Consider the following 22,479-nt stretch of genomic DNA (forward strand, 5'->3'; position numbering starts at 1 on the left):
AATTTATTTAAATTTGTCTTTAGAATTAGAGTTTTTTTTTTTTTATTAGGAGCTTATTTTACATCTATAAAAAGACATATTCATTGTACAATAAAGATATTAATTTTTGAGAATTAATCATAATGTGAAATTTTTCACTTTCTATTTTGCTCTTAATTGAAGAGAACTTATGAAATATTTTCAATATTTATAACCTTCAAACTATCCAAACTTATAAAAAATTCATACTCTTTTGACGTTCAACAAATTCATAGCAAAGTTCATAATTTTTATGATCACAAGATCAACATATAATCGACGATTATGTTGGTTCTTTGATCGATAAATTATTGGGCCAAGCTTCAATCCAAGATTTTATTTTTAGCTTTCTTGGGAATATGATTCAATCTTTTTGCGGGTTTTGGAGCTACTATTTTTATGTGGGTTCACATCTAAAAAAATTATTCAAATACGTTGAAAAACAACTTCTTGATCAGATTTTAACCTTTTGAACGTCCTACAAAATGAACCCAAAGTAACACATATCCGGCTAAACATAATGTAAACGAGCCAGCTAAAGACATTAATACTATATTAATATGGCAATGCAATCAGCACTCCATCCTTTGAAATTGTTATTATAGGATACAAAACTTGAATGAAAAATGACAAAATTTCAACAACTGTACCACAATACATTTCAAATGCATAAAATTACACCCCACAATCATTCATAAGTCAAAACTTTTGAGCATTACTCGTCATCCATCGATTAAACACCTCCACTAACCTATCTATGATCAGCTATGGACAAACCTGTGTACCACAACCGGGGAAAGAAAAGTGCTATGAGCAATGGATGTCTTCTCAAGCAGGAGACGAAATCATCTTCACTGATTTTTCCATCGCCATCCACATCGAATAAACTATGAATCCCAGAGATCTGCAAATCTCAAATAGAGAGAGTTTGAGCAAGAAAGAAATAGATAATTATAGAAATTACATACTACTTAAAAACTATAAAAATTATGACTTCTTTGAAAATCTCTTTTGAGTGCTGGTCTATGCGTTCCAAAAACGATGAGAAAGAACTTGACTGTATTTATAAAGAAAAAGAAGTAAAAATCATGTACAGATACTTCCTGAGCCCACCTCATCTTCACCCATGTTTGGGACTGCGAGGGTAACTGCATCTCTTAACTGTTACAAAGCATTCAGAAACCATGAGACTATAAGTTAAACATTGATGAGGTTTCAAGGACACAACGAGAAAATACATGCATACCTCTTGCTTCAAAATGCAATTCTTCCCATCAATGTCACATTCAGTAAATGCTAGTTCACAAGCTTGTTTGAAGAGTGGCTGCTTCAAGATGTGGGCTGAGCCAAGCAGGAACTGAAACAACAAACACAAAATGTAGCGCAAGTATTGCATGGTTAACCATTAATCTCAAGACATAATAAATTGTCCCTTAATCTCAAAATTTATCTAAAAAGCTGAAACAAAAATCTGAGTATGGACTTCTTTTTTGTAACTTTCGCACATTTCCTAATAATGTATAGGTGTCTCTGAGAATATTAAGACGAGTGGCACATAATATCACTAGTATGCACAAATATGAACACAGAAGTACCAAGTTACCTGCTAATGTTATTTTACCCATCTTCTCCACATCAATGAATCCAAATATCTGCAAAATGAGGGAATGAGGGTTAAGAAAATTAGTAAAGATGCAGTGTCATTAACACAACTGGAAAACAAAGTTCAGCGTCCAATGAATCTGCAAGCCTAGGCACTGAAAAGGCAACTACTTCTATCACTGAAATAATATGATCTGTTTGTGTTACATGGTCAAATTTAATACTGATCCTCTTTGCCAAAGTCCTAGGATAAAATCTATACTAAGTCCTAATAAAGCAAGTACTAAAATAAGAAAAAACATCCTTGAAACACCCAAAAAAAAAAAAAAAAAAAAAAAAAAAAAAAAAAAAGAAAAATGAAATTATGCAAAATTTATTTTACAGATCGCAATATGGATGAGTGCTATGAGGTACTCAATATGGCCAAACTGAAAAGACAACAAGGAGGCTCGCATGGAAAGGGTAAAGGCTGGAGACCACCTTACCCAATTAGATAAGAAGGCTAATAAAAAAAAAAACATGATACGGACGGTTTTCAAGCCAAATTGCTACATATCAGACTGACAAGTTTTATTCCATTTTCAACTTGATTGTTGGCTAAATTTTAGTGGTGGATGTTTTTAATGTGTTTATTAGTATTGTTTTGTAAAAGTGGTGAGATGGTGACAAATACGGAAAGATTCATTAGATAAAGATATTGGCGTGGGTTGAGAAGAAAAGACGGAGGAAAGGGCAAAAGAGTCAAAACATAAGGAGAACGTATGAGTGGTGCCACAACGCCAAACGAGAAAGAGGGGCAGAGAGGTGGCACCAATGCTGAAGAAGCGGCGCAGGCACCACGGCGCCGCATCCCAGGCACCGCAGCGCCACTGTTAATTGTATTTAGGGCGCGACTTGGCCCCGTTTTGAAGTCCATAAAAAACCCTACATTAAACACCAACGTGAGAGGCAACTATAAATACAAGTTTTGACAATTTTGAGAGGATTCCACACATTGAGAGATAGAGAACACATCTTGAAAATTAGAGAGCAAATTCAAGAGGAGAAAAACAACGATTCAAAGGCTTAAAATCAAGATTTGGAACGAGAAGAAGTTGGTGCAAGATTCATCATCTTTTCTACGTCTCAATTCAAAACCCGGTGATGTACTCAATGCAATTCTTTAGTTTTTCTTCCGTTATTATGAGTGACTAAATTCAATATTAGAGTGAACAATGGAACCTATTTGGAATCCTTTGTCTTTTATTCAAGATTCCTGTTCTTTTATCTTTCATGTGTTGATTTTGCTATGAGTTTAATGCATTGAATTACTTGATTACTAATTTGATGATTTTGTGAATCTTTTACGAATTAAGAAGTGAGTTTAGGATTTAGACCATATAGTAAAATCCGGTAAATTGGTGTAATGTGTAGAAATACCTATACTAATTATTGTAATCATGTATGAATTCTTAGAACCAATGTTTCGTTTAAATAAAGTTGATTCACATAGAGATATAGAATTAAATTAGTTATATAGGCACAATAAGAACTTGAGAGGGGTAAATTAAATACAATGGAAGAATTCGATCAAACACAAAATTAGATTTTGAATCAAGACTTAAATATGATCGATAGGTGAAATTGTTCTACCCTAATATCCATTATATATTGAATTCTAAATCAATCTTTGTGTGCATCTGCTATTTTTAAGTACTTGGATTAAAAATCACAACAAATCGAAATTCTTCCTTAAAAATCTTTGTTTGCTTTTGTCGAATAGTAGTTAGAAACAATTAGATTAAGCGTTAAAGTATAGTTCTTGTGGGAACGATAATTCGGATTCAAAGATCCATTGTATTACTTGTTAGATATCATACACTTGCTATAGAAAAAATGCAGCATAGCCCAGTGACTACATATATTGCCAAGCGAGGAAGTAGAGAGATTTATAACTTATCCAACTTTTACCATTCTTGTACATCACTACATCTTTAACTGTTAACATTTATCTAAATCCTCAAAATGTATGTCACTAAGAAGAAAAATTAGAAAACATGGAACACGGCATTTTGTCAAAATAGTGAAAGGAAATAATCACTAGCAAGGCACAGAAAACTAAATATAACGTTCAAATGCTTACCTTTTCCGATAAAGAGCAAGGTTTCAATCTTAGAACCCTGAGAAAATCATGCATTTCAACATGTCCACTGTGAAGAGAACAAAGATTCGTCAGCGGCAAGTTTTTATAATAGTGAAAAAATTGCTTCGTTTACAAAAATGGAAAAAAATGAAGAGACTTTCCCTCCGTTTGAATGGACAAATGATCAAGCATAGACATGATCCTTAGAAAAGCCCTTACTTTCTTTATCCTAATAGGCAATAAAACTACCCATTATTCCTAAAGTAACAGGGTTTAAAAAAAAATTGGATACTTTACATTTTTTCACATGTATGACATACTTTTGAATATTATTTATTATATTTTAAACAAAATATTTTATCAAAAATACTTCAAATAATGCATTTTATTAGTCATAGATATTTTACGTCCAAATAGTTTTTATATAGAACTCAAAATATAAAACATGCCAAACTAGCTATTAATTTATTAACCAATACAGCAAACGTTTAGAAAATGAGATGAAATCAGTTCTAATGGTAAACCTGTACGTAGGGTTGACCTAAAATATCATGGAAGATTGGAAGTTAAAAAGGATACAAGTTATTATGGTTTTAACATTGGAGAAGACCCTTGTTATCAACTGGAGAGGAACTATAGGATTCTTGTCGGACAAGGCTCTGTTGAGTTAAATTTTAAACAATAAATATAACTAAGATGTAAAAAGGATGAGCAGACTCTTGGAGGATATGTCCAACACAACTCAGCAGCAGCAGGCATGTAAACTTTTCCCACTGATAAAGCTAAAAATCTAACATATGCTGCCAGGTCAACACTGGAAAACCTGATTAAATGCCATATCATTGTCCAAAATCCTAATTGCTAGACATAAAGCGAAAAGGACAAGAAAATAATTAATACAAATCATAAATATAAAACATGAAATATGAACTGTTTTGGTCAGAATCAACCATAAATTTTTCCCTCCTTCATGTTATGTAATAAACTTGAGTATGTTAGAGCATCACATGATACCTGGGATCTGGATTCATTGATAGAAATATCTCCAAAAAGTCGATGGCCTCCAAAGCTTTTATACGAAATGACTGAAAAGCAACAGGCACAATCAGAGTCATAAAATCTCGTAGAAAATGGACACCACCTATCATGAATATATATAGTGTATATTACAGAATAAAACAAAATAAGAGTTCATAAGCCTTGATGCAACTCCCATTCCCCTTTTAACATCTTTCAATCAAATTAAACAGGTGACAGCTCAAAGAGTTTTCAGTCCGATATCGTATAAGAACCAATAAAGAAGTTTTTTTAACATTCGCTGAACACCATTATCTAAAATAACATAATTAGTACATTTCCTAATAAGTCCTAGATCACATCAATATCTGTAAAACTTGTCTTTACAAATAATTTCCAGAATACAAGTTTCCATTTGAATCACAGCAACAAGAGAACTAAAGCGATAATCTCTTGGATTTATTATTTTACTATCAAATATCCATCTCAAGTGAATCAAAGGTCAGAATAATTTAGATGATGAGAACAAAAAAAGTTAACATGTGGACATCCAAATCTTATTAATTAATAATTTGAATAACTATCAAATATGCCAAAATATTAATTTAATAAAATAATTGACCGCAAGTTTGACTTACTGATTCCACCCAGGCCATTTCAACCATAAACTGAGAGGGGTTTTCCTGACAAAACATAATGTTAATAGTACATCAGGGCCAAACAATTCAAATAACTCAAGTTCCAAGACAAAGAACTCTAATCCAACAACTCAATAAAAACATTCTCACAATTTCCATCCCATAGAGCAATATAATCATGTAGAGTGTAAATCAGTTCTGGGGCACAGTGAATAGTTCAACATATACAAATAGACACATCATAATTCCGTGTCTTCTGCTGTTCGCATGGCATTAAATTTAGATTCACATTCCAATAGTATATTGATAAAAATAAAGACGGCATGAACATGGTAAATACCAACTTTACATAGTAAACATTACTGACATGTGTCCATGCAGGGGCGGATTAGAGGGCCAAGCCTAGAAAAAACAAAATACTTTAAAAAATAAAAAATTTATACATGGACCCAGCACAAAATAAATTACAGCTCAGCCTATAGTAAGTTAACTCACCCAGCCCCCAGCCCAAAGTGAGATGAGCCCAAATTAATTACCTGAGAAACATTTTCAGTTCACAATGCCCAAACGAGACGTCTTAACTCATGGTCTAAAATTTCAATTGAGACATTCAACTTCAATATGTTATAAATAAGTTGATCAACTTCAATTTTAGTGCACAACTCATCAATGTAGCCCTATTACTAATGCTAAAGTTGTACTCCTATAGACATCAATATTCAATGGACTGTATACATGTAATAAATTATTAGTAAATACATCATACAAGCACCATTGTCAAAACTAAAATTGCATGTGGTCAATAATCTTTTCATTGTGATAGTGTCATATAAATTAAAATCATGTCATTCTCAAGTCACTTAATCAAGGCACAATTTCAAGTCAGAGATTTTGTTTACTTGGAATAAATTTTCACTCAACTTAATATGACACTATGCACCAAAAGAAAGAAAAAGAATGCCTTATTTTTGTAGCAATCACTTTCTAATATTATATGTGGTTAGCATGTGTCGTCTATTTGTTTAATTCCATAGTCATTAATTTTGTCTTCATTCGTAACCAATCTAATAATAGCATTTTGTGCACATAATCTACCATGAAAAGTGAGAATCCCCTCATTGCTTTACATTGATTAATTCTTTTCTTTGTCAATTAAACTCAATGCTCTCGATGTCACTAGTTAATGCTTTTCATCCTCCCAAATCTTCTTCCCTCCTTCTTTTCTTTTCTTTTCTTTTAGGGTCTGTTTGATTGTGAAGATGGAATTTGGGTGAAAAGAAAATGAACTCCAGGGAATTGAATTATCTAGAAATTATTTTCTTGGAAATTGTAAATTATTGTCTTTGATTGGTATAATTTCCTACGTGGAAAATGTTGAAGTAAAAGTATTTTTTGGTGTTCGTTTGGCTTTGTTTTACATGAAAATTGTCAATTTAAGGGATGTCCACTTCTACCATTGTTCCTAAAATTTGTTTCCATTGCCAACCAAAAAAAAAAAGATCAAAAAATCATCTATATTTTTGTGTTCGTTTGGCTTTGTTTTATATGAAAATTGTTAATTTCAGGGATATCCTCTTTTACAATTGTTCCTAGAATTTGTTCTCCTTGCCAACAATTAAAAAAAAAAAAAAAAGGTGGAAAACCAAAAGCCACCTACGCCCCTAGGAAAATAAAAGGTGGAAAATCAATTCTTTGAAAAATTTTGTCAATCAAACAGGACAAAAGTGGAAGTTAGAATTCGAATTCCAAGTTCCATGGAAAATTTCGTGCAATCAAACGGGGCCTTACATCTTTTACTTAATTTATAGTGTTAATTATCTCCATTCTAAGGGGTAAGGCGCACGATGTTCCTCGGGTGTCTTTTTTATATTAAATTATCATTTCCTTGTACTTACGGCCGAAATTCCTTTAAAATATATTCATACCAGGCCCCCACACTTGAATCCAGCTCTGCCCGTGCATCCATGATGTAGAACTTCTGTTCCAATCAATAAAATTCTCCTTTATTCATGCAAATGTTGACCCACTGATGTTCATATGGCACAAGTAAATAAAGTGTCAGAAAAAAGGAAAGGATAATTGTAACGTTATCATGAATTTCAAAATGCATAATGTGCAAATTAGTTAACAGTGTTTTTTCTGCTTACGGTCAAAGTATCAGGCTACTATGAGCAAAACAAGTAAAAAGTCAAGTTAACAACATCTCTATAATGTTAATTAATAAAATGGTCAGACTACAACATCTATAAGCAGATACAATAGTAATGTCACATGCTACTTCAATCTAATTTGCTTAATGACATGATACAAAATTAAAAATAAAAATTCCAAACCCACATGGTTATAAACATACTCGCTTTCCAAATTCCATTTAAGAAATCTAATAACAACTTATCTTTGTTTAACATAAAAAATTCATCACATATTACTAGTAACGGAAATAATAGCAAACCTGATTCAACTCCGATGCCTTCGCAAAAAGCATGAAATCTCCATAAGAATGGGATGTTTGTACCACATTGAGAGAACTTGCCATGAGATGGCTAGTCTGCATTTGATAAATGGTAGTTGAGAAGTAAGACGAAAAGATGATCTCACACAATATTTAAGCATATCCACACGGAAAATGGAATACATATTAAAGAAAATGGTGCAATTTGTACAGTTATGCATGTTTTTTTTCCATTGTATTCCGTTCTCAACATTTATATTGACAACAGTGTATCGAACAAATATAATTCAGTTAAGTGGATCGTAATTTTATAGTCATTCGGTCTGAATGCTACATGAAGAACATAAGCCATATGATGGAACGGGCCGTTAGGTCACCTATTTTGAGTTATGGACACATGAGGCCAAAACATGCCCTCTTCCCCTTCCTTTGGAATCGAATCATTCAGTCCTTCCCTGTCTTTGTAAGTTATAATATTTCGAGTAAATGGCCTCTGGAAGAAGAAGTAATAGAGAGATCCACCTCAACGTTGTATAAGAATATGCTTAAGGCAGTCTGAGAGGAAGATTATTGCTCAAGTAATAACCAGTTAATTCAAGTACCAAGATCATGACAACAAGTTAACGAACAAGCCAGCTAGTCCTAAATGGAAAATTAATGCAAAACATTTGCACATACATAAATAGAGCAACCTCAGCTGCATGTAACTTATAAAAATACGCCATTCAGAAATATCAGCAAAGCTTTAAGAAAGAAAATGTATTAAAATAAGATTTATCCGAACATATGGCAGATAGCCAGCCAGCCACTAGAAGATTGTCATTCACAGGCAGCTGAAAAGGACAAGTAGTTATTGATATCTTCATCTGCTGTATCTAGTGTGAGAACAGCAGACAACATATAGCTGGACAAGTTTGGAGTGTTATCATATTAGGACACTACGATATATAAGCACAATGGAGAAAATAAAAAAAATATCAGAAAACATATTAAAGAAGCGAATCTAATAAAAACTACTAGACTTGACTCACCATCTGAGCAAAGTGGATAGCATTTTCCTTCCTATTTTCATGGGGAGACACGAGAGGAAGATGGTCAACTTGTGCAATATAAGAAAGATGTTATGAGATTACTTCAGATAAAAATGGCATTAGTTCTAAAAGTATTATACTCAACAGGAAGGAAAAAGCACATGAATGGATTGGGCCATCAAGAAATGCACAGTGAACTAAAGCTCACAATGATCGACGATGAAAAGACTAAAATCAGGTATGCCTGGGTTCCACAAGTTAAAGGTGATCAAGTCTAGAAAATAAATTATACCAATAAAAGGGAAATTCTCAGATAAAATATTTCAGTGTTATATTATTTGTCAGAGACTGCCAATTATATGAACTGCTCTCAAAGTTCAAAGCTCTTCCCCAATACTCTCAGCATGAATTGGTCAACTAAACTCTATAGTTCAACGACACAATGAAACAATATTGAAATGAGGTTAAAGTTTTATTTTCATAGAGCCCCTCATTCACTAGCCATTTATTAACAAAAAATAATAAGCAGAAAGTAACGAAGGCTGGTTGCAACTTTTTTTGGGGCCTGCTGGCAAGTGGCACCACGTTACACAGTTTGAGAATGACAACCAATAATGAAAACAAATAAAACGTGGATCAAGCACACACACGTACATAGAGAAATGCAATATACCTCCATAAAATTGTGAAACTGCGTGAACATTCTGAACATCAGCTTTGGTACAGTAACATGTCCCCTGAACAAAATGATGAATCATGAGAAGTAAGCCCATATGAAACCAAATGACATGTCCAGAAAACACAACTGGAAAGTAAGAAGGGACTTTACCAGGATTGATCAAAGTGTACGTGAGGATAACGTACAATGACTGGCTGGACAGGATAACCAGGGATAAATGCACCAAGTTGGAAAGAAATAAGAAGCCTTCCGTTGGTTGTCGTTCCCTCAGGAAATAAAAGTAATTGAGGAAACCCATTGCAAGAAGCTTTTCTCTGTATTCAATTCCTTGAAACACATTTCTGTATCAAATAGCTTTATATATCGATAAAACTTTTAAAGCTTGAAATTCTTTTTCCCATATCTGAACACAAAATTTTAAACCGCTAGAACCTTTTTCTCTTGTTTTATGTTTCAGTTCAAAACTGGCAGTAGACAAAAAAGGCTAGATGCTTTATACCTTTATTTCATTGACAGCATGCTTCCTGGAAGATCTTGAGAATCTATCAACATATATTACCTATGGAATTCATAGGTACAATGTAACTAAAACGAATATCTTAGAAAGTGAACAAGAATTACTGAGTATCTAGCACATAAGCTGTGTACGCTCACCAAACCAAAAGAAAGCAAAAGGTTATTATACATAAAATGTAGCCAGTAAGTAGAGATTTTAAGGAATATAAGAATACCTGCATTGCTCTGATGATGGTTCCAACAAAAGGCATGGAATCATGCAATTCAGAGGCAACAATGGTGGGAAATAATTCATAGAAAAAGAAAATAGGTTCAACGTATGATATATGATTAGATACAACTATAGGAGCAATCTCCCTCAGAGCAGGTTTTCCTTTCCGCTTTATCCAATGGTAGCTGCAAAGTTAAAAACCAAAAGGAATAAGAAAAAGTTTCTAACTCAGATTAGACTTATGCAGTAAGAAAAAAGTAACATCAATCACAAAAACCTAAATAAACTTAGCTACTTCCCTCATCATGAATCACATGTCTTCATTTCCCCTGATGGAATCCAAATTCATATCAACAATCCTAAGCTATGCACTCCCTTTATGTCTGTACTTTTCCAAACCATTCTCAGTGAATGATTTCAATTGCATCATTGATCATCGTTCAAATTAAAATCCCACTAACCAAGGTGTCACTTCCATACAGTACATATCAAGTTATGTAATTGGAAAAATACATGAGACACAATATTTCAACTCTTCTTTAACATTTGACAAATATGTCTAGTTCTAGATATCGAAGCAAATTCAACAAATTTTTGCCCTATTGATTAAGATTCCTCATTCCTCAGAGGTTCTCACTGTTTTACACACTCCAATCACAAGAAGATGAGGGAATTCTTCTAAGAACCATGTTCACGTACTAATTCTTTAAATGGAAGAGACAGATAAATTGTCTACTTGGTCCCAACATTTGGAAAACTGAAATACTTTTTGATCTTATATGCTGTGAAAATTCTGGATTTCCTTTCAACAAGAACATAAATTTATTCTAGTCATCGTTTACTGACACCATGCTATTCCAGCCACCTAGTAGCCTAAGTTTTTCTCTGGAAATCAAGCAAAAAATTCCCTGCACTTTAACATGAAGATGACAAATTTATCATGGTTGAGGAAAAAAAAGTAATAACTTGTGCATTAATATGTCCCTTCAAATAGTGTTATCTATATAAAATACTCATAAATTTCTAAAGCTACTGTTGACAAGAAAAATATTTGACCCAGCTTTAAAATCATGCATAGCTTGATTAATAGCGTGGAGTTTATCACTCCAAGTTTCCAAATTTTATTTTATTTAATAGTTAATCTTGGTTCCTGCTTATGCACGCCATACCCTCACGTTTGATGGTCATTTAAAACCCAAAAAGAATTAGGTCAGTCACATTCATTCAAGTACCATCAACATGCTGAAAAAAAGGGAGCTGTATTGGAGAATATATGGCGAACGTTGCGTAAACAGATCATCAAAGGAAGTAGCATGTAAATAACTACTATAAATCTTCACTTTATTTCATTTACCCTTCTAAACCCTTAAAAATCTAAATTAAAAACTTAAGAGAGATTCGTACAAAACATTAGCTTTGAAATAAAGAGCTTGCAAAAGTTCTATCAAATTGACATATCTTATCAAATTGCATACCCAAAGGAGAAGAGGATTAAACGGGCACAAATACGGGTGACCCACATGAGCCGGCAGCGCCATTTTGGCATTGGGTTCTCCTTATCTTTCCACCCGTGGAGCGCCAAATACGTTGCCATGTATCCCACCGCTAGGCAAAGCCCAAAAAGCGCTACCCTGACCAGGGCAATAGGCAGACAAATCAAAATCTTCACAAACTCATAAAGCCCCGCGATATTCAGCGTATGGTTCCGGAACGGATCGATCGTAATGGAACTGGGCACTTCGAAATCCTCATGGGCCCCAATAAACTCAAACGGGTTCAGCGTATTGTTATTACATACGCCGTTTTGCTGTCTGTGGAGTCGGATAGATGGGCTCTGAATGGCCGTCGATTCGGTCGGGTCAGGGTCGGGGTCCTGAACGTTGATTACTAAATGGGACGGATAGTCCGCGGGTGGCGCTGATAGTAGCGGAGTGGAGAGAGAGTGATCCTCTGCCATTGTTGTTGCTTTGTCGGAGGAAGAATGAAAAGTAAAAAGAGAAAAATGGTAGTATATAGACAGCGGGGCTGTTAATACGGGGGTTAGTTTTAAAAATGGTGTTGTGAAAATTTCGGGGTGTTCTCTTTGTGTTTCGATTTTGTGTTTTGAGTTTTGAAATCATTTTGAGTTTTGTATTTTGAATACTTGTTTTGAAATTGGTGAAAATACGTTCTCTTTGTCATTTTGAAAAACTGTTTCTGAAAACATAAAACTGAAAAACGCATTTACTTTGAAATTTTGAGAAATTTTTTTTAATAATATTTTATTCAAAAAATCTGATTATTCAACAAATATGAATAGTTTAATGCTAATATAATATTAAATATAGTATTAGTTGAACTTTATGTAATTAATTCATGTTAGCCGTTGAATTTTATTTCCATTTTCAACTAGTAACCAACTTCAATTTTAGCCCAACAATTTACTTTAAGCTTTCCCGAATATACACTCTTTCAAAATAATTCACTTGTTTACCAGAAGACAACATTTAACACAGTTCAAATCTTGAGAAAGCACTAGAATAATTCAAAATCCTGAATACGAATAATTCAATAGATATTTTTGGAAGTTTATGTGTCATTACAAAACAAGTAGACACTAACAAAATATAAACTACATCCACGAAATCATATACGATGTCTTGAATAGTCATCCCACATTTGTGTAGCAATTTGATCCCTAACTTGTCCCATTTGAGTTGTTTGACTAGCATCAAAATTTATAACTTCTTGATCTTGACTTGACTCCGGGATATCTTGAAACACCATATTCTCCTCCGAATACTGTACGAACAACTTATCTAAAGCGTGCTCCTGACGAATAAAGTTGTTTATTGCTCAACATGCAGTAGGAATTTGTCTTTGCCTACTAAGTTGATAGTTGGTAATCAACTTCAAAATAGGAAATCTTCCCTTTAAAACTCCAATGCAACGTTCAATAATGTTACGGCACGATGAGTGTCTATAGTTGAACAATTCTTCCTTCCCACGTAATCTTCCCCGTCCAACATAGTCACGCAGATGATATCTTTGACCTCGATAAGGGGTAAGAAATCCAGGCATATTTGGATATCCAGAATCAACAAGGTAAAATTGATCTGCAAAATTAAAAAAAATGGCTTACATAGTGTGACTGTAAATAAATTCGCAATAATTATTTGAAGTATAAGAATATACCTCCTCGTGGCATTGGAAAATTGTTTGAGCTCCTTGTGACAGCGTCAACAAATACTCGTGAATCATTAGCAGTACCTTCCCAACCAGAATACACAAATGTGAATTTCATATCAAAATCACATGTCAACATCACATTTTGTGTTACATTAGTTTTCCTTCCTCGAAAAGATATTTGTCTCGATGCAAGAGCCCAAGCAGCAACATGTGTTCCATATATTGCACCTATACAAATTTTAAAGAAATGATATTTCTGCAAAATTCGCTCATGCACAATGTCTTGATTTGTCGGACGTATTAGCTCAATGCCAAATGAACAAACAACCCTGACAACTCGTTTAAACCATTTGTGTATTGTGTTATTGGAATGCTGAAACCTATCACTAGTTATACTGTATCGTGTCGTGTGCCCTACAATCATCAAAAACATAGCAACACCCTCCTCAACACTCACTTTTTTCCCATCATACAGCAACCCTTTTTCTTTTAAAGTATCACAAAAATTCATAAAAACGTGTTTCTGCATACGAAAATTACGATAACACACTTCCGGATGTCCATTCAAAATTTCGAGCACGTACATTTTTCCCGTAAGCAATGATGTTCTACAAGGTATCCTACCAATGGTACTTCCTTTGTGTGCAGCAAAGCAATGAAGTATCATGAAATCTCTAAAATTTCCTTCCGAATCATCCATATTTAACAAATCATCATCACTTGATTCACTGGCCATACTGTGAATAAAATATAACCATAGTCATTAATGTAGTATTTCAACAATAGTCACACATTCAACATCACAAATTAAAACAACACGTTAACGTAGTATTTCAACATTCAACATCACAAATTAGAACAACAATAGTCACACTTTAACGTAGCATTTCAACATTCAACATCACAAATTACAACACGTTACTAGAAAAATTAAAACAACGATCACATCAAAGTAGTTCCAAGATAGGTCCTCTCCTTGCTTCTAGCATCTTCACAAATGACACCCTGAAATTAGGATCATTAAAAGCCTGTATTGCTTTCATATAAACCTCATTAGACAACCCTTCAATATCGTTTAAGATGTCCATGCAAATAACATTTGAATAAGGATCCGGACTGTTAACTTCAACATCCGACTGATTACTTGATTTTCCTTGAATCTTTGCAAGCTTTTCTTTTAGATAAAGTGTTCTAAGTTCAGTTTCTTCATTCCTCATACTAACTGTAGATGACCATTGTGCCATGCATGCCTCAAGTTTATCACTTTTACTGATCTTAGGTTCCTTATGTCGTCGTTCACCTGATGTACCAATTTCGTTACGTCGACGAGTATCAGAAACCACATCGACTTCATCATCATTCTCTGCATGTACATGCACTCCCCTATTCAAAAAATCATCTTCTAGTTGTCTTTCTTCCTCTGATGTGTTTGGAAGCTGAGTGGAGGCTTTGCATAATCCTCCAGTAGCTGTACTCCCACTAAATATCTCCCCAAGAGTGTGGTAGTGCTTACATCCTTCCCTCTTGAACATCTTGTAATCCGACCTATTAATCTGTCATTGGAAAAGAAGTCACATTGTCAAAGTGTTGAACATAAAAAAATAAATTTGATAAGAAAAAACTAATGACGAAAATATTCTTTAATAAATACATGTACCGTATAAAAGTGTTGCCAAACTTCCTCTGCAGCATTAACTTTGTTGGTATTTGTATCCCATGTAACCCCTGTATGTCCCAAAAGTTCAGAGAACATGCGATGAATCTTACGTAAGCGGTTCCACTTTCCCTTTAATCTATCTATCCCGTAATCCATTTTTGTTGAAGCTATCATGTTTTCGTTGATCCTGCCCCATTCATCTTTCGTGAATGTCGAACATTGCAATACATTTGATTTCACTTTCTCATAAAGAATTCCAATGAAAGTGTGTTCATTCTCGTCCGACCATGACATTGGTTCCTTATTCCTAACTCTGTGACCACCCATGTAGAAGCTATATTTATATACATCAAATTATTAGAAAATAAGTAAGAGTATTACATTTATTACAATTTTAGAAAATTGCAATAGTAAGTAAAATATAAAACAATGGTCTCCCTACTCATCTACTTTCTTCCTCTCTCATTTATCCTGTAGATCAACACATTTCTACTGCTTTTACAAAGATCCAATATCCAGTAGATGATATACACATCGGTGACGCCTAATATATTATAGTTATTATACATATATTGTACAAGGCAAAATCACTAGTAAATTGTGTACTCAAGAGCTTAAATCAGTAGCTTTTGAATACACTGCCTCCTGCACATACACATCTACCATGCACAGCATCCTTCAAACTTATTCTTCAACAAAAGTATTAGAAGCAATTACATATTCTAGATAAAAAGATTCATGAATGGCTCCCAAACCTTTCAATCGTTTCACAATCAGAATATAAATCCCACGAGGCACTCCTATATTATATTCTGCGGTAGTTATTTGTAGATATCAATATTTCGATTCTTTCTCAGAGCAGAGTATGACAGTAGTCCCAAACCGAATGTATAATGAGTTAATAACAAAATGAGGAGGTTCTTATGGAGAGATTAATGTATAGTGCATGTCACTGTAATTGATAACAAGTAAACAGAATTTAGATGGACAAAGATTCAAGTTCATAAATTACAAACAAGCATGTAAATGAACACTCTCAGATTCATAAGACCAAAATAAACTCAACCTACATAGGAATTTCATCAAACACTATTAAGACGTGTGAAGGGTTATCATATGATTCATATAAATAAAAATGTTTCTAATATTCTCGAACAAACTGATTCGGCTGTTCTAAATTTCCTTCTATTTGTAATATAAGTGTTTCCAATTGCTACAATACTCAATCACCTGGGCCAACATAAGCATAAAAACGCAAAAAAAGCTTCAATTGTGTGGTTATCGCATTGCATTCCCTAGGTTTCATGAAGTATCAGAATTTGATGGGGCTAAAAGAAGCTATATTTGGATGTTCGATTTTCATAGTAAAACTGTTACGACATCCAAACCAAGCAACTATTCTAACATAATTTCAATTACAGAGGAGTAGTGAAAAACCCTAATCTGTAGTGAAAAACCCTAATCTTACAAGAATAAATCAAACTAACAGATTGATTAAAGAATCAGGACTCTTCATACCTGATTTAGGTGAGGGGATATCTTGGAAAATGGTTTTGGAACCGTGAAATTGAGAGAAAGGATGCTTCTCTTCACTGTCGATTTTCTCTATTCGACGGTGACACTCGGGATCTTCATGGGAGCTGCCGAAGAGAGTGGAGGCGGTGCGAACCCTAGAGCATACGCGAGAGAGAGAGAGAAGATACGTGAGAGAGAGAAGTGGTTTGATTTTTAGTTGGGTTGTTTCGCGTGTTTTGAGTTTTTACCTTGTTTTGTACTCAAAACACTCAAAATGACTTTTTCAGCATTTTCTGTTTTCTTTGCAATCTTTTTTTTTGTTTTGCAAAATTCATTTTCGAAAATGAGAAGAAGAACGCGTTTTCACCGTTTCGAAAAATCGAAAACAGAAAACGGCTTGAAAACGACAAAGAGAACAGGCCCTTCATTTTCACTTGTTTAATTCTTAAAATTATGACAATGACCTATTCAATGTTAAAAGATAAAAAAGCCTTTAAGTGTATTATATAATTACAAATGAATATTTTGTTTAAAAAACATTATTACCCTTTTGTTAATAAATAAAAATCAAATACTTCCCACTTAAAATATTAAAATCAGCAAACTTTTTATATCTATTTATTCCAACACAGATAAAAATATTTTCATCTTTCATCTGCTAGAAGCTCAAGATTTGAAAAATTCATCGAACGCGGCAACTAAAACTTTTTTATATCAATTTCATCAGATTAGTAAATTTATAATACGCATATTTAATTTTATTTTCGTTAAATTATTTTACATTTGCATAGATAAAATTTATTTCGACATATAAGTTAATGTAGATAGTTTTATTAATAGATCTGTAAAAAATTTTAAGCCTTTAACGAGAAAAAATTCATCTGTATTAATACTGAAAAATTAATTTGAAAACATTTGGTGTGTCTATTCTACCGGACAGCGAATTTGAATTGTGGACTGTCCAAACAGTTGAAAAAACCCGGCTAGACAGCCGGACTATTTAATAGCTGGCTGGACAGTCGGATGGACAGTCGACTCGAACAGTCGAAGCCGACTGTTTTAATTTTAATTTTTTTCCCCTATTTCATTCGATATTTTCTTGCAATTAAAAATTCTTTTTCGTCAAGCAAATATGATTGTAGTCACAGTTTGTTATTTTGGTGATTTCGAATTGGACGAATGAGATCGATGGGTATGAAAATCGACAAGCGATAAACGTGGTGGTATCTCAATTTTCATAACAGAAACAACAACGTATGCGGAACTCTATAATCTTTTACAAAACAAGCTAAATGTCGATCTCTCTCAATATGAAGTGGAATTAAAATTTAAATTCAATGATCATGAAGTTCCAAGTCCACCTATGACGATTTCTTTTGATGCCGAAGTGAATTATATGTTTGAAATGAACAATAGACACTCGACTCCTGTTTGCGTGACTTTAGTGAGGAAGGATGTTGTCGAAGGTGAACAAGTAGACTTAGATGGAGGGGATAGCAATGCTATTGATTTTTGAGATACGGTCCAGATAGCTCATGAAGATGATGCGGTTATTCAAAAAATAGTTACTCACATAATTTCATCTGTGGTTCACGACAATGAGTGTGAAAATATAAATACTTTTACAGACGAGGATTTGATCGTTTTATCCCGACGGAGACATGAGCGGGGTGGGACCGCAGGGGCTGGATCGAGTGGACCGTCCTCTAACTCCTCCCGTGTAGTTCCCGACAGTGAGGATTTGTATGTCAAACAACTGTTTGAAACGAAAAAAGATTTGCAGGAAGTTGTGCACCTAATTGTGCTAAAATACAACTTTGAGTTCAAAGTGAAAAAATCGAATTAGTCGTTGTTGACAATTGTTTGCGTAGACGACAGTTGCTGTTGGCATTTGCGAGCAACGAAGATGAACACGAATGAGTGCTTTATAGTTCACAAGTACACACAGGAACATACTTGTGAAGTGGGATTACGTCGAAATGATCACAGGCAATCCCAAGCTTGGTTTATTGGTGGACAGATAATGCACAAATATCAGGATCCTCGTACGATCTACGGACCATCGGACATCATTAATGACGTCCGTCAAGAGTACGGAGTAGTCTTGAGCTACCAGAAGGCCTGGAAGGCTAAAAAATGTGCATTTGAGGATTTAATAGGCTCTGTAGAGGAAAGCTTGGCCAGGTATTGCCATAACATGGAAAAAACTAATCCTGGCTCGAAATTTTTTATTGAGACGAAGGGTGGGAATTGCTTCAAATTTTTTTTCATGGCTCTTGGACAATGCATTCGGGGATTTCGAAATGCAATGCGATCCCTAATTCTAGTTAATGGTAGAACACTGAAATCTAAATATCAAGGCAAGTTGATTATTGCTACATGTCAAGATGTCAACATCCAAATTTACCCTCTTACGTTCGGTATAGTCGACAATGAGAATGACCTGTCGATGCGGTGGTTCTTCACAAAGTTAAAGGAAGTAATCAGGGAAGTCGAGGACCTTGCATTTGTAACAGATCAGGGACAGCATTTAATAAATGGTATCGCTAAAATTTTTCCACATGCACATCATGAGTATTGCATGTACCATATTTAAGGCAATCTGAAGACCAGGTATCGGGGCAAAGATATCGTTTCATTGTTCATGAGAGCGGCTGAAGCCTACAGTGTTGAAGAGTGTAATAAGTTCATGGTTGAAATAGGAAGTACATCATTCGATGCATAGGATTATCTAACGAAAATGGGGATTGAACATTGGGCGCGCTCATTTTTTCCAAGACGTCGATACAACATGATGACGTCAAACAAACCGGAGTCTCCCAATGCATTATTCAAGAAGAATCGAGAATTATCCATTCTTGCACTCATTGAGAATATCCCTACCAAGCTGTAGCAATGGTTTTACGATTGACGTGCGGAATCATAGAATTGCACGAGCGTGTTAGTCCCGGCGCAAGAGGAAAAGCTATTCAAAGTTGTAGAACTTGCAAGACAGTTGAATGTCGAACCACTAGACGAGTCGCGCTTCTCAGTGGAATATGTACGTAATACGATATACATGGTGGATTTGACTGATAACACATGCAGTTGTAAAAAAATTCAGTTTGAGACTTTTTCGTGTGAGCATGCAATCACGGTTACTATGTATCGAGGATTTGCAGCTAGAACATTGTGCTCTCATTACTACACGATTGATTACTGGAAAGCTGCATACGCTGAGACAATATTTCCTCTGCCGAAAGAAGTTGAGTGGAAAGTCCCCGACCCTATTTGCCCACTCAATACATTGTTGTCACCTTTCATTGAACCGTGTGGTCCTGGACATCCAAGTACGTCTAGAATACCATCTATCCGAGAATTCCCTCGACCGCGTAGGTGCAGTTGGTGCAAATCAGTAGGGCATACTCGCCAATATTGTACAAGTCATGTTCCTCTAAATGATAGTTAAATCATTTGGTAATGTTGTCCATCTGAATTAAACAGTGTTTGCATTTATTATACGATAACAAATTAATTTCCGTCGTAGTTAATAATCATTTCATAATCCATCATAGTGTGTTACAAATATTTCGTAATTACAACAAATCATTATTTACAGTGTTCACAATTATTTCATAATTACAAAAATTACAACTAATAATTACAATAAATCTCTGGATCACCATTAAAATAGAATAAGTCGCTTGCCAACTTATTCCGCCAACTCTGTATCCAGGATTGGTTGATTCCATCAACCTTATGTATTATACTCAGAAATTCAATTTACTTTATTGCAAAAATGCCACAATCGCCCCTGCAAATGAACAAAAATGAGTTCGATCATACCGCGCAGTCTTCTTGAAGCGATCTACCTCGTCGACGATCTTGAGGTTGAAGAGGTTGATCGCAGTCTTCTTGTAGTGACACCGCATCACGCTCTTAATGATGTAGATCGGACCCAACTTCAGTCTGTCCAACATCTCGTCACACCTCCTAATCGCGTCCATCAGCTGAGGCAAAACCACCGCCCCTATTCCTAGGAGTAAGTGTCATACAACCTATTTCTTCTTTGAGTCCCGCTGCTAGTTGCCTCATCGCTCGTAATCTTTGCCCCCGAGGTCGAAGTGGTGGGCATCGCCATCAACTGAATTCAGCAGCCGACATAAAAAAGCATCGATCATTTGACCCAAATACTGTAACTCTCTCATAGGGTATAAAGGCCATAGAAAGGACTGACGCAGCATATCTACATGCTGGTCATCCAGCAGCTCCAGGACTTGGGTGAAGCTGTCAAAGTTACTGTTCCACATAACTTTGCCTGGCAGATGTCTTGACTCTACATCCAGATGATAATTCATCCTGCAAAAATTGAAACAGAATATTAGAATATTGTACATAAAATAATGGAATGAAGCATAATAACCCAAAATTAAGCGAACCGAATTTTTAACCGTATTTTTAAAATCACAAATATCTTAACATTAAAATTATAACTAAATGAAAATTTAAATTTAAAATAAAATTAAATTAAAAATTAAAAATTAAAAATTAGAATTAAAAATTTAATTTGACATTAATTTTAAAATAACAAAATTCTTTACATTAAAATTATATAAAATGAAAATTTAAATTTAAAATAAAATTACCATTACAATTAAATTTAAAATAAAAAGTTGAAATTAGAATTAAAAAAGTGAAAATTAATTTTAAAATAACAAATTTCTTTAAATTAAAATTATAACTAAAATAAAAATTTAAATTTAAAATAAAATAAAATAAAATAAAAAACTAAAATTAAAAATTTTAAATTAGAATTAAAAATTTATTTTGAAATTAATTTTAAAATAACAAATTTCTTTACATTAAAATTATAATTAAAAAGTGTAAGTTTAAAATAAAATTACAATTACAATTAAATTTAACATAAAAAGTTGAAATTAGAATTAAAAAAGTAATTTGAAAATTAATTTTAAAATAACAAATTTCTTTAAATTAAAATTATAACTAAAATGAAAATTAAAATTTAAAATAAAGTTAAAATTAAAAAGTCAAAATTCGGATTAAATAATTAATTTGAAAATAAATTCTAAATTAACAAATTTCTTTAAATTAAAATTAAAATTTATATTTATATTTAAAATAAAATAAAATAAAATAAAATAAAATAACTAAAATTAAATTAAAAATTAGAATTAAAAATTTATTTTGAAATTAATTTTAAAATAACAAATTTCTTTATATTAAAATTATAATTAAAAATGTAAATTTAAAATTAGAATTAAAAAAGTAATTTTAAAATAACAAATTTCTTTAAATTAAAATTATAACTAAATGAAAATTTAAATTTCAAACAAAAAAATAAAAATTAAATTAAAATTCAAAATTCAAAATTCGGATTAAATAATTAACTTGAAAATAAATTCTAAATTAAAAAATTTCTTTAAATTAATTTAGGAAATTTAATATTACAAAAAAAAAAAAAAACCAGTTGTTAAACAGCCGATTGTTAACAGCCGGCCAACTATAACCGAAATCCATCTCCACTCGGCGGATTCCACCATTTTCGGCGAGTTGGAGCTCCCCAAACACCAAAAATTGGCCAATACATTTCATCTATACGCAAATCTACCCTAAATCATGCATTTCATACCACAAAAATTATATTCCAACCAATAATCTAACTAAAACTCAACAAACCCAATAATCTAATTATAATTCTACAAAAACTAACATTTATAACTCTTAAAAGTCGGCAACCGGAAGTTCTTTGGTGAGGGAGATGTCTGGACGGCCGACTGTCAATGAATCTAATTTTTCCTTTTCGAACCGTCGACAGAGAGAGAGAGAGAGGAAGATGGAGGGTATTTTTGGAAA

The 22,479-nt window shown here is 33.5% G+C and overlaps 3 protein-coding genes across 5 annotated transcripts; all 3 read right to left on the reverse strand.

Moving 5' to 3' along the window:
- Window positions 1-554: 554 nt before the first annotated feature.
- Window positions 555-12,287, reverse strand: LOC111391575 (lysophospholipid acyltransferase LPEAT2-like). Of its 3 annotated transcripts, none has more exons than XR_002702135.1 (14): window positions 11,762-12,287; window positions 10,291-10,471; window positions 10,059-10,118; window positions 9,710-9,873; window positions 9,554-9,617; window positions 8,881-8,949; window positions 7,850-7,945; window positions 5,398-5,442; window positions 4,757-4,827; window positions 3,743-3,809; window positions 1,622-1,670; window positions 1,265-1,375; window positions 1,132-1,179; window positions 555-922 (listed from the first exon to the last, which is right to left on the reverse strand). XR_002702135.1 is itself a non-coding variant. In XM_023016815.1 (14 exons), the coding sequence occupies exons 1-14, from the start codon at window positions 12,241-12,243 to the stop codon at window positions 770-772; spliced, it is 1,668 nt and encodes a 555-aa protein (XP_022872583.1). In that variant the 5' UTR covers window positions 12,244-12,287; the 3' UTR covers window positions 555-769. The 3 variants fall into 3 exon arrangements, 1 of the variants encoding a protein (XP_022872583.1); XM_023016815.1 differs by having other exon boundaries at window positions 1,614-1,670; XR_002702136.1 differs by lacking the exon at window positions 8,881-8,949.
- A 703-nt stretch (window positions 12,288-12,990) lies between these two features.
- Window positions 12,991-13,632, reverse strand: LOC111391560 (protein ALP1-like). Its single transcript, XM_023016801.1, has 2 exons — window positions 13,461-13,632; window positions 12,991-13,381 (listed from the first exon to the last, which is right to left on the reverse strand). The coding sequence occupies exons 1-2, from the start codon at window positions 13,588-13,590 to the stop codon at window positions 13,122-13,124; spliced, it is 390 nt and encodes a 129-aa protein (XP_022872569.1). The 5' UTR covers window positions 13,591-13,632; the 3' UTR covers window positions 12,991-13,121.
- A 769-nt stretch (window positions 13,633-14,401) lies between these two features.
- LOC111391564 (uncharacterized protein At2g29880-like) lies at window positions 14,402-15,680 on the reverse strand. Its single transcript, XM_023016805.1, has 3 exons — window positions 15,562-15,680; window positions 15,112-15,445; window positions 14,402-15,007 (listed from the first exon to the last, which is right to left on the reverse strand). The coding sequence occupies exons 1-3, from the start codon at window positions 15,678-15,680 to the stop codon at window positions 14,402-14,404; spliced, it is 1,059 nt and encodes a 352-aa protein (XP_022872573.1).
- Window positions 15,681-22,479: the final 6,799 nt, after the last annotated feature.

This window comes from Olea europaea, unplaced genomic scaffold (genome assembly GCF_002742605.1).
Source record: "Olea europaea var. sylvestris unplaced genomic scaffold, O_europaea_v1 scaffold806, whole genome shotgun sequence".
Taxonomy (NCBI): domain Eukaryota; kingdom Viridiplantae; phylum Streptophyta; class Magnoliopsida; order Lamiales; family Oleaceae; genus Olea; species Olea europaea.

What these genes read in the sequence shown, in the direction of transcription:
- LOC111391564 (XM_023016805.1), bottom strand. Translation starts at nt 15,680, where the DNA reads ATGTATAATAACTATAATATATTAGGCGTCACCGATGTGTATATCATC. An exon ending in ATAAATGAGAGAGGAAGAAA is followed by an intron (nt 15,446 to 15,561) that starts GTAGATGAGTAG and finishes ATATAAATATAG; the next exon opens with CTTCTACATGGGTGGTCACA. An exon ending in TTTGGCAACACTTTTATACG is followed by an intron (nt 15,008 to 15,111) that starts GTACATGTATTT and finishes TTCCAATGACAG; the next exon opens with ATTAATAGGTCGGATTACAA.
- LOC111391560 (XM_023016801.1), bottom strand. Translation starts at nt 13,590, where the DNA reads ATGTTGACATGTGATTTTGATATGAAATTCACATTTGTGTATTCTGGT. An exon ending in TTTTCCAATGCCACGAGGAG is followed by an intron (nt 13,382 to 13,460) that starts GTATATTCTTAT and finishes TTAATTTTGCAG; the next exon opens with ATCAATTTTACCTTGTTGAT.
- LOC111391575 (XM_023016815.1), bottom strand. Translation starts at nt 12,243, where the DNA reads ATGGCAGAGGATCACTCTCTCTCCACTCCGCTACTATCAGCGCCACCC. An exon ending in CTATCCACTTTGCTCAGATG is followed by an intron (nt 7,946 to 8,880) that starts GTGAGTCAAGTC and finishes TATCAAATGCAG; the next exon opens with ACTAGCCATCTCATGGCAAG. An exon ending in CTTGCTCTTTATCGGAAAAG is followed by an intron (nt 1,671 to 3,742) that starts GTAAGCATTTGA and finishes CTCATTTTGCAG; the next exon opens with ATATTTGGATTCATTGATGT.